This window comes from Anolis sagrei, chromosome 8 (genome assembly GCF_037176765.1).
Source record: "Anolis sagrei isolate rAnoSag1 chromosome 8, rAnoSag1.mat, whole genome shotgun sequence".
NCBI lineage: Eukaryota > Metazoa > Chordata > Lepidosauria > Squamata > Dactyloidae > Anolis > Anolis sagrei.
This window is the reverse complement of record NC_090028.1, coordinates 1,705,001-1,717,500: the sequence shown is the minus strand read 5'-3', so window position 1 is coordinate 1,717,500 and position 12,500 is coordinate 1,705,001. Positions and strand designations below refer to the sequence as shown.

General features: G+C 42.2%; 1 protein-coding gene across 1 annotated transcript in view; it reads left to right on the top strand.

The window, feature by feature from the left end:
• The first annotated feature begins 10,149 nt into the window (after positions 1-10,149).
• Positions 10,150-12,500, top strand: part of LOC132783128 (lysosomal protective protein) — a 34,858-nt gene continuing 32,507 nt past the window's right edge. The window contains exons 1-2 of the mRNA XM_067471163.1: positions 10,150-10,319; positions 12,123-12,234. Of these exons, the coding sequence (XP_067327264.1) occupies positions 10,150-10,319; positions 12,123-12,234 (282 nt within the window). The remainder of the gene's footprint in view (positions 10,320-12,122; positions 12,235-12,500) is intronic.

The following is a 12,500-nucleotide window of genomic DNA, read 5'->3' as shown; positions in this document are numbered from 1 at the left end:
CATTATATATATATACACACACATAATTATATATATATATATACACATACATATATTCATTATATATATATACACACACATAATTATATATATATATATATATATATACACATATATATATATAATTATGTGTGTGTATATATATATAATGAATATATGTATGTGTATATATATATACACATACATATATATATACACCTCCAGCAAAGGATCACCGCCTTGTCGGGGCGCTGGAGCTTGAGCACCTCAATGATGTCATGAGCGAAACCGTGAAGGGCCACCCAAGACGGGACGGTCGTGGCAGAGAGGTCAGACCAAGCGTGATCCCTGGGGAAGGCAATGGCAAACCACTCCAGTATCCTTGCCAAGAAAACTAAATGGACCAGTACAACCAGAGATATGTCGGTATGCCATTGGAAGATGGGACTCCCAGGTCGGAAGATGGCCAAAATGCTACTGGGGAGGAGCAGAGGATAAGTTCAACTAGCCCCAGATGTGATGACGCAGCTAGCTCAAAGCCGAAAGGAAGGCTAGCGGCCGACGGTACTGGAGGCGAACGACGAATCCGATGCTCTAAAGATCAACACACCATAGGAACCTGGAATGTAAGATCTATGAGCCAGGGCAAATTGGATGTTGTTATTGGTGAGATGTCAAGACTAAAGATAGACATTCTGGGGGTCAGCGAACTGAAATGGACTGGAATGGGCCACTTCACATCAGATGACCACCAGATCTACTACTGCGGACAAGAGGAACATCGAAGAAATGGAGTAGCCTTCATAATTAATAAGAAATTCGCTAAAGCGGTGCTTGGATACAACCCAAAAAATGACAGAATGATCTCAATTCGAGTGCAAGGAAAGCCTTTCAACATCACAGTGATCCAAATATACGCCCCAACCACAGCTGCTGAAGAAGCAGAAGTAGATCAGTTCTATGAGGATCTGCAGGACCTACTGGATAATACACCAAAAAAAGACATTATTTTCATTACAGGAGACTGGAATGCCAAGGTGGGAAGTCAAATGACAACTGGGATCACAGGCAAGCATGGTCTGGGAGAACAAAATGAAGCGGGACGCAGGCTGATAGAATTCTGCCAGGAAAACTCGCTGTGTATAACGAATACTCTCTTCCAACAACCTAAAAGACGGCTTTATACATGGACCTCACCAGATGGTCAACACCGAAATCAGATTGACTACATCCTTTGCAGCCAAAGGTGGCGGACATCCATCCAGTCGGTGAAAACAAGACCTGGGGCTGACTGTACCTCAGATCACGAACTTCTTATTGTCCAATTTAGAATAAAACTAAAGAGATCAGGGAAAATACACAGACCAGTTAGATATGATCTCACTAACATTCCTAGCAAATATACAGTGGAAGTGAAGAACAGATTTGAAGGACTAGATTTAGTAAACAAAGTCCCAGAAGAACTATGGACAGAAGTCCGTGACATTGTTCAGGAGGCGGCAACAAAGTACGTTCCAAAGAAAAAGAAAACCAAGAAGGCAAAATGGTTGTCTGCTGAGACACTGGAAGTAGCCCAAGAAAGGAGGAAAGCAAAAGGAAACAGTGAAACGGGGAGATATGCCCAGTTAAATGCGCAATTCCAGAGGTTAGCCAGAAGAGATAAGGAACTATTTTTAAATAAGCAATGCATGGAAGTGGAAGAAGACAACAGAATAGGAAGGACAAGAGACCTCTTCCAGAAAATTAGAAACATTGGAGGTAAATTTCAGGCAAAAATTGGTATGATAAGAAACAAAGATGGCAGGGACCTAACAGAAGTTGAAGAGATCAAGAGAAGGTGGCGAGACTATACAGAAGATCTGTATAGGAAGGATAACAATATCGAGGATAGCTTTGACAGTGTGGTGAATGAATTAGAACCAGACATCCTGAGGAGTGAGGTTGAATGGGCCTTAAGAAGCATTGCTAACAACAAGGCAGCAGGAGATGATGGGATCCCAGCTGAACTGTTTAAAATCTTAAAAGATGATGCTGTCAAGGTGATGCATGCCATTTGCCAGCAAATATGGAAAACACAAGAATGGCCATCAGACTGGAAAAAATCAACTTATATCCCCATACCAAAAAAGGGAAATGCGAAAGACTGCTCCAACTTCCGTACAGTGGCCCTTATTTCTCATGCCAGTAAGGTAATGCTCAAGATCCTGCAAGGAAGACTCCAGCAATACATGGAGCGAGAGTTGCCAGATGTTCAAGCTGGGTTTAGAAAAGGCAGAGGAACGAGAGACCAGATTGCCAATATCCGCTGGAGAATGGAGAAAGGCAGGGAGTTTCAGAAAAACATCTACTTCTGCTTCATTGACTATTCTAAAGCCTTTGACTGTGTGGATCATAATAAATTGTGGCAAGTTCTTGGTGGGATGGGCATCCCAAGCCACCTTGTCTCTCTCCTGAGGAATCTGTACAAGGACCAAGTAGCAACAGTCAGAACTGACCACGGAACAGGAGACGGGTTCAAGATTGGGAAAGGCGTACGGCAAGGCTGCATACTCTCACCCAACCTTTTTAACTTGTATGCAGAACACATCATGCGATGTGCGGGGCTGGATGAATGCAAAGCTGGGGTGAAAATTGCTGGAAGAAACATTAACAACCTCAGATATGCAGATGACACCACTCTGATGGCCGAAAGCGAGGAGGAGCTGAGGAGCCTTCTAATCAAGGTGAAAGAAGAAAGCGCAAAAGCTGGGTTGCAGCTAAACGTCAAAAAACCCAAGATTATGGCAACAAGAATGATTGACAACTGGAAAATAGAGGGAGAAACCGTGGAGGCCGTGACAGACTTTGTATTTCTAGGTGCAAAGATTACTGCAGATGCAGACTGTGGCCAGGAAATCAGAAGACGCTTCCTTCTTGGGAGGAGAGCAATGTCCAGTCTCGATAAAATAGTGAAGAGTAGAGACATCAGACTGGCAACAAAGATCCGCCTAGTCAAAGCCATGGTATTCCCTGTAGTCACCTACGGATGTGAGAGCTGGACCTGAGGGAAGGCTGAGCCAAGGAAGAGAGATGCTTTTGAGCTGTGGTGTTGGAGGAAAGTGCTGAGAGTGCCTTGGACTGCGAGAAGATCCAACCAGTCCATCCTCCAGGAAATAAAGCCCGACTGCTCACTGGAGGGAAGGATACTAGAGACAAAGTTGAAGTACTTTGGCCACATCATGAGGAGACAGGAAAGCCTAGAGAAGGGAATGATGCTGGGGAAAGTGGAAGGCAAAAGGAAGAGGGGCCGACCAAGGGCAAGATGGATGGATGGCATCCTTGAAGTGACTGGACTGACCTTGAGGGAGCTGGGGGTGGTAACGGCCGACAGGGAGCTCTGGCGTAGGCTGGTCCATGAGGTCACGAAGAGTCGGAGACGACTGAACGAATGAACAACAAATATATATACACATACATATATTCATTATATATATATATACACACACATAATTATATATATATATACACATACATATATTCATTATATATATATACACACACATAATTATATATATATATATACACATACATATATTCATTATATATATATACACACACATAATTATATATATATATATACACATACATATATTCATTATATATATATATACACACACATAATTATATATATATATATACACATACATATATTCATTATATATATATACACACACATAATTATATATATATATATACACATACATATATTCATTATATATATATACACACACATAATTATATATATATATATATACACATACATATATTCATTATATATATATATACACACACATAATTATATATATATATAGACATACATATATTCATTATATATATATATACACACACATAATTATATATATATATAGACATACATATATTCATTATATATATATATACACACACATAATTATATATATATATACACATACATATATTCATTATATATATATACACACACATAATTATATATATATATACACATACATATATTCATTATATATATATATACACACACATAATAATATATATATATACACATACATATATTCATTATATATATATATACACACACATAATTATATATATATATACACATACATATATTCATTATATATATATATACACACACATAATTATATATATATATACACATACATATATTCATTATATATATATATACACAAACATAATAATATATATATATACACATACATATATTCATTATATATATATATACACACACATAATTATATATATATATACACATACATATATTCATTATATATATATACACACACATAATTATATATATATATACACATACATATATTCATTATATATATATACACACACATAATTATATATATATATATATACACATACATATATTCATTATATATATATATACACACACATAATTATATATATATATACACATACATATATTCATTATATATATATACACACACATAATTATATATATATATATACACATACATATATTCATTATATATATATATATACACACACACACACAAATAATATATATATATATACACACACATACATACATATATTCATTATATATATACACACACACACATAATTATAATACATATATATACACACACATACATATATTCATTATATATATATATACACACACATAATTATATATATATATATACACATACATATATTCATTATATATATATACACACACATAATTATATATATATACACATACATATATTCATTATATATATATACACACACATAATTATATATATATATATATACACATACATATATTCATTATATATATATATACACACACATAATAATATATATATACACATACATATATTCATTATATATATATATACACACACACACACAAATAATAATATATATATATATACACACACATACATACATATATTCATTATATATATATACACACACACATAATTATAATACATATATATACACACACATACATATATTCATTATATATATGTGTGATATTATATATATATATATACTATTATTTATGCAATGCTTTTGATACGTAATAAATAAATTGATTTATCGTATCAGGAAGGAAGGAAAGAGAGAAGGAAGGAAGGAACCAAAGAGCAAAGGAGAGAAAGAAAAATAGAGGTAGAGAAGAAAGAAAGGAGAGAAAGAAAGGAGAGAAAGAAAGGAGAGAAAGAGGGAGGGAAGGATGGAACCAAAGAGAAAAGGAAGAAAGGAAGGAAAGACATAGGGAAGGAAGGAAGGAGAGAAAGTGATAGAGAAACAAGAAAGGAAGGAAGGAAGGAAGGAAGGAGAGAAGGAAGGATGGAACCAAAGAGCAAAGGAGGGAAGGAAAGATAGAGCTAGAGGAGGAAGAAAGGAGAGAAAGAAAGAATGAGAGAAAGAGGGAGGGGAGGGAGGGAGGGAGGGAAGGAAGGAAGGAAGGAGGGATGAAACCAAAGAGCAAAGGAGGGAAGGAAATATAGAGGTAGAGAAGGAAGAAAGGAGTGAAAGAAAGAAAGTGAGAATAAGGGAGGGAAGGAAGGAAATAGAGAACGAAGGATGGGACCAAAGAGCAAAGGAAAGAAGGAAGGAAAGATAGAGGTAGAGAAGGAAGAAAGGAGAGAAAGAAAGAATGAGAGAAAGAGGGAGGGAAGGAAGGAAGGAAGGAAGGAAGGAAGGAAGGAAGAAGGATGGGACCAAAGAGCAAAGGAAGGAAGGAAGGAAGGAAGGAAGGAAGGAAGGAAGGAAGGAAAGATAGAGGTAGAGAAGGAAGAAAGGAGAGGAAAAAAGGAGAGAAAGAGGGAGGGAGGGAGGGAGGGAGGGAGGGAGGGAGGGAGGGAGGGAAGGAAGGAAGGAAGGAAGGAGGGAAGGAGAGAAGGAAGGATGGAACCAAAAAGCAAAGGAAAGAAGGAAGGAAAAATAGAGGTAGAAAAGGAAGAAAGGAGAGAAAGAAGGAATGAGGGAAAGAGGGAGGGTAGGAAGGAAATAGAGAAGGAAGGATGGAACCAAAGAACAAAGGAAGGAAGGAAAGAAGGAAGGAAGGAAGGAGAGAAGGAGGGAAGGAAGGAAGGAAGGAAGGAAGGATGGAAGCAAAGAGCAAAGGAAGGAAGGAAGGATTGGAAGATAGAGGTAGAGAAGGAAGAAAGGAGAGAAAGAAGGAGAGAAAGAAGAAGAGGAGGTTGGCCACAGCTAGTGGTGGGTACAGCTCTCTCTCTCTATCTATCTATCTATCTATCTATCTATCTATCTATACATAAGACCAGGTCTAATTAAGATGTCAATCTGTAATGCCTTTGGGGGGCCATGGAGGAAAGTGAGGGAAATCCAAGGAGAAGGGAGGAAGTGCCTGCCAGGTCGTTGTATGGTTTGGCCCCTGGAAACGTATCTGCGTTCTTATTTGGGGACAAATAATCAGGACACGATAAGGCCAATCTGACACGAGACCCGGGCGGTCAGTCGGTGGGTGTTCTTGAGGGCAGGAGCTTTTCTTGGAAGCCAAAGATTTTCCGTTGACGCAGGAGGACGTTGCCTGCCCGCCCTTGCAGGCTGTTTGTTGCCTTCCATTGGAGTTCAGGGGGGAGTGGTCCTACCTGTTGAAGAGCTCACTACTCACCATAATAATAATAATAATAATAATAATAATAATAATAATAATAATAATCACCTCTGAGGATGCTTGCCAGAGATGCAGGCGAAACGTCAGGAGAAATGCCTCTAGAACATGGCCATATAGCCCGGAAAAACCCCACAAGAACTGAATAATAATAATAATAATAATAATAATAATAATAATAGAATGTAATGCATAGATTGTGATCCATCATAGTGAATGTAGACTAGCTGATAAACGTGTCACCAGAGGCTGCCCTAGGTAATTTTCAAGGGTAAGCAAACAGTATTTTGGCGCCCCCCCCCTTCCAACCAATCATTGATATATATTTTCTGTTCGTCGTGCCATATTTCGTTCAATTCCATCATTGGTGGAGTTCAAAATGCTTTCTTTTTTAATATAATTTTTATTGTGTTTTTCAGTGCATACAACACTTACCTATAAGAAGCACTGCCTGAACATCAAGCAAAAAGTGGGTGCTAGAAACAATATCATACGAAAGCTGACTGGCACAACCTGGGGATCACAACCAGATACAGTGAAGACATCTGCCCTTGCGCTATGCTACTCTGCTGCTGAGTATGCATGCCCAGTGTGGAACACATCTCACCACGCTAAAACAGTGGATGTTGCTCTGAATGAGACATGCCGCATTATCATGGGGTGTTTGCGCCCTACACCACTGGAGAAATTACACTGCTTAGCCGGTATTGCCCCACCTGACATCCGCCGGGAAGTAGCAGCCAATAGTGAAAGGACCAAGGCAGAGACATCTCCAGCTCATCCCCTGTTTGGGTATCAGCCAGCACGTCAACGACTTAAATCTAGAAATAGTTTTCTAAGATCTACAAAGACACTCACTGGAACACCTCAGCAAGCGAGAGTCCAAAAGTGGCAGGCCCAAACCCAGCACCTCAATCCATGGGTGATACCAGATGAGAGACTCCCCCCTGGGCACACAGAAAACTTGGTGATTGGGAAGACGCTGAACAGACTGCGCTCTGGTACCACGAGATGCAGAGCCAACCTCAAGAAATGGGGCCACAAAATGGAATCCACGACATGCGAGTGCAGAGAAGAGCAAACCACTGACCACTTGCTGCAATGCAACCTGAGCCCTGCCACATGATGCACAATGGAGGACCTTCTTGCAGCAACACCAGAAGCACTCCAAGTGGCCAAATACTGGTCAAAGGACATTTAATCAACTACCAAACTCACACATTTTGTATTTTCTCTGTTTGTTTGTTTGCTTTGTTCTGTTAGAAATGTAATATATTTGACTGGCTGCCCTCACACAAGAAATAAATTTAAAAAATCATAGTGAATGTAGACTAGCTGATAAACGTGTCACCAGAGGCGGCCCTAGGTAATTTTCAACGGTAAGCAAACAGTATTTTGGCGCGCCCCCCCCCCCTTCCAACCAATTATTGATATATATTTTCTGTTTGTCGTGGGAGTTCTGTGTGCCATATTTCGTTCAGTTCCATCATTGGTGGAGTTCAGAATGCTTTTTGATTGTCGGTGAACTATACATCCCAGTAACTACAACTCGCATATGTCAAGGTCTATTTTCCCCCAAGAGCGCCTCAAGAGCAACCCTGGGCAACATCAACTCTACCGCAAAGGCTATCTTTGCGTAAGGGTTGGGCCACCCCTGGAACCCCACCAACGACAGAATTGGGCCAAACCTCCCATACTTACTTACTTAGGCGATCCCTTGTTGGACAAGTAAGATGGTCTTCCTTGATGACTATTTTTGTGGGTTTGTAGGTGGCTGTGGAGCCCTATTCTTGACCCGCATCTTCTCCCGCAGTGAAGGCATTGGTTTCCAGGTGGAAGGTGGTCCCGGTCGGGGTTGGCTTGACGTGCCTTCCTCTTGGCACGTTTCTCTCTTTCACCCTCCACTCGTGCCTCCTTGAATTCTGCAGCACTGCTGGTCACAGCTGACCTCCAGCTGGAGCGCTCAAGGGCCAGGGCTTCCCAGTTCTCAGTGTCTATGCCAGAGTTTTTAAGGTTGGCTTTGAGCCCGTCTTTAAATCTCTTTTCCTGCCCACCAATATTCCATTTTCTGTTCTTACGTTCAGAGTAGGACAACTACTTTGGGAGATGGTGGTCGGGCATCCGGAAAACATGGCCGGTGCAGCGGAGTTGATGGCAGAGGACCATCGCTTCAATGCTGGTGGTGTTTGCTTCTTCTTCCAGCACGCTGACGTTTGTCCGCTTGTCTTCCCAAGATATTTGCAGGATTTTCCGGAGGCAGCGCTGATGGAATCGTTCAAGGAGTTGCATGTGACGTCTGTAGACAGTCCATGTTTCGCAGGTGTAGAGCAGGGTTGGGAGGACAATAGCTTTATAGACAAGCACCTTGGTCTCCCTACGGATGTCCCGGTCCTCAAACACTCTCTGCTTCATTCGGGAAAATGCTGCGCTCGCAGAGCTCAGGCGGTGTTGTATTTCGGTGTCAATGTTGACTTTGGTGGAGAGGTGGCTGCCAAGGGAGCGGAAATGGTCCACATTTTCTAATGTTACACCATTAAGCTGTATCTCTGGCATTGGAGAGGGGGCGGCTGGTGACTGCTGGAAAAGCACCTTGGTTTTTTCAATTTTCAGTGACAGGCCGAGCTTCTCGTATGCTTCTGCGAAGGTGTTTAGAGTGGCTTGTAGATCTTCTTCTGAATGTGCACAGACAACGTTGTCATCAGCATACTGGAGTTCTATAACAGATGTTGTTGTAACTTTGGTTTTGGCTTAATGGTGTAACATTAGAAAATGTTGACCATTTCTGCTACCTTGGCAGCCACCTCTCCACCAAAGTCAACATCGACACCGAAATACAACACCGCCTGAGCTCTGTGAGTGCAGCATTTTCCCGAGTGAAGCAGAGAGTGTTTGAGGACCGGGACATCCGTAGAGATTCCAATGTGCTTGTCTATAAAGCTATTGTCCTCCCAACCCTGCTCTACACCTGCGAAACGTGGACTGTCTGCTGAGGTTAAACAGCTTGCCATCTGTCCGATGGATGATTTCCACTCCGGTGGGAAGCTTCCCGTCAACAAGGTGAAGTATCATAGCGATGAAGATGGAGAATAGAGTTGGGGCAATGACACATCATCCCTGTTTGACCCCTGATTCCACCTTAAATGGGTCACTTTGGGAGCCATTGCTGTCCAAAACCGTTGCCATCATGTCGTCATGGAGGAGCCACACACAGAACCCTCATGACCACCAAAGTGGGCCACAGCAACGCGTGGCAGGGGACGGCTAGTAATGAATAAAGAAATAAATCTTTGCATGAACCCAATGCTTTGAAGGTGACCCGGTCAGGGCGAGACCTCCTTCCCGGCACTCGACTGGTACGATCAGCAATATTATCTCAAACGGGAGAGATCTAGAAGTCCCGCGGCATCTCCTGTGGTTGGAACAGCAAACAGGAGAGATGCGGCATATAAGGCTGAGTCGGGGGCCCGTGTCTCCATAGCAGTCTTGGCACCAGGATGATGGGCTTCCATGTGCGTGCCTTCGTGGCGGCCGCCTTCCTCGGCCTCTGTGCCGGTCAACCTTCGCCGGACCTCATCACCTCTCTGCCGGGTTTGGACGAAATGCCGGCCTTCCAGCAATGGTCAGGCTTCCTCCAGGCCGGGCCGGGCAAGTATTTCCACTACTGGTGAGTGTTTGCATTCAGAAGAGAATCAGAACGAATTCGGGGAAAAAGCCATTCGACTGCAACGTTATCCAGTTTGCAGATGGGACCCAATTGGGAGGAATTGCTAATACGCAGGGAAATGGCATCAGGATGTATATCAGGATGTATATCAGGATGTATATCAGGATGTATATAAGCAAAGTAAATAAATAAATAAATAAATAATAAAAGGGCCTCAACAGAGGAGAGAACGGATTGTTATTATTATTATTATTATTATTATTATTATTATTATGTTTATTTATACTCTGCTTTGTCTCTCCCGATGGGAAGACTCAAAATGACTTGCAGTTAAAAGCATGGCCTCGTAATTTAAAATAGACCAATATGCAATCATGAAAACATAAAGGGGTAGGACTAGATGGCCTTTGGGGAACCCTTTATCATTATTATTAAGCAGAGGTTGGATGGCCATCTGTCGGGAGTGCTTGGAGGGTGCTTTTCCTGGCTCACAGAAGAGGGGTGGACTGGATGGCCTTTGGCAGTCCCGTCTCTATAATTATTAAGCAGAGGTTGGATGGCCATCTGTTAGGGGTGATTGGAGGGTGCTTTTCCTGCTTCACAGAAGGGGGGTGGTCTGAATGGCCTTTGGGGGCCCCTTCTCTATTATTATTATTATTACTATTATTATTATTATTATTATTATTATTAAGCAAAGGCTGGATGGTCATCTGTTGGGAGTATTTTGATGGTGCTTTTACTGCCTCTAGTAGTTTCCTGCCTTGAGAAGGAGAATGGACTGGATGGCCTTTGGGGGTCCCTTCTCTATCATTATTATTAAGCAGAGGCTGCATGGCCATCTGTCAGGGGTGCTTTGATGGCGCTTTTCCTGCCTTCTAGAAGGGGGGTGGACTGGATGGCCTTTGGGGTCCCTTCTCTATCGTTATTATTAAGCAGAGGTTGGATGGCCATCTGTTAGGGGTGATTGGAGGGTGCTTTTCCTGCCTCACAGAAAGGGGGGTGGACTGAATGGCCTTTGGGGGTCCCTTCTCTATTATTATTATTATTATTATTATTATTGTTAAGCAGAGGCTGGATGGCGATCTGTCGGGGGTGCTTTGATGGTGCTTTTCCTTTCTCTAATTCTTAGTTTCCTGCCTCGCAGAAGGGGGAAGGACTGGATGACCTTTGGGGGTCCCTTCTCTATCACTATTATTAAGCAGGGGCTGGATGGCCATCTGTCAGGGGTGCTTTGATGGTGCTTTTCCTGATTCACAGAAGGGGAGTGGACTGGATATCCTTTGGGGGTCCCTTCTCTATTATTGTTATTAATTATTATTATTATTAAGCAGAGGCTGCATGGCCATCTGTCAGGGGTGCTTTGATGGTGCTTTTCCTGCCTCCCATAAAGGGGGTGGACTGGATCCATAGTCCATCTGTGCCCTCAGTGAGGATAGTGTCACTCTTCAACCGTTGCCGGACTCCAACTCCCATCATCCCTTTCCACTGGCTAAAAGGGATGATGCCCAGCAACACCTGGAGGACTTATGTGCTTGTATATATGGCAACATGGAAGACCTAGACAAGGACCAGGTAGCTCTCCGAAGGACGTGGCTGGACTGCAACTCCCATCATCCCTCTCCACTGGCTGAAAGGGATATCTGTCCCATCAGTCCCTTAGCTAGTGTGTAGCCGATGATGGGAGACGTCATCTGGAAGAGTCCTATGCTAATGTGGATGAGAGGCATCATAGGAGAGGACCATCTCACCTTCCCAATGATGCTGCCGGACTACAATACACATCATCCTGCACCTCTCTTTCAGGTTTGTGGAGTCCCAGGGCAACCCGGCGAGTGATCCTTTGGTCCTTTGGCTGAACGGAGGTCCCGGCTGCAGCTCCATGGAGGGCTTCCTGGCCGAGAATGGGCCATTCCACGTGAGTCCATTACCCTTAACTGGGAGACACTGGTCCGGACTGGGAGGCAGACCTGGCTGTGGGCTGGATGGCTATCTGTTGGGGGGGTTTTGATGGTGCTTTTCCTACCTCTAGTATTTAGTTCCTTGCCTCACAGAAGGGGGATGGACTGGATGGCCTTTGGGGATCCCTTCTTTATTATTATTATTATTATTATTATTATTATTATTAAGCTGGGGCTGGATGGCCATCTGTCAGGAGTGCTTGGAGGATGCTTTTACTGGCTC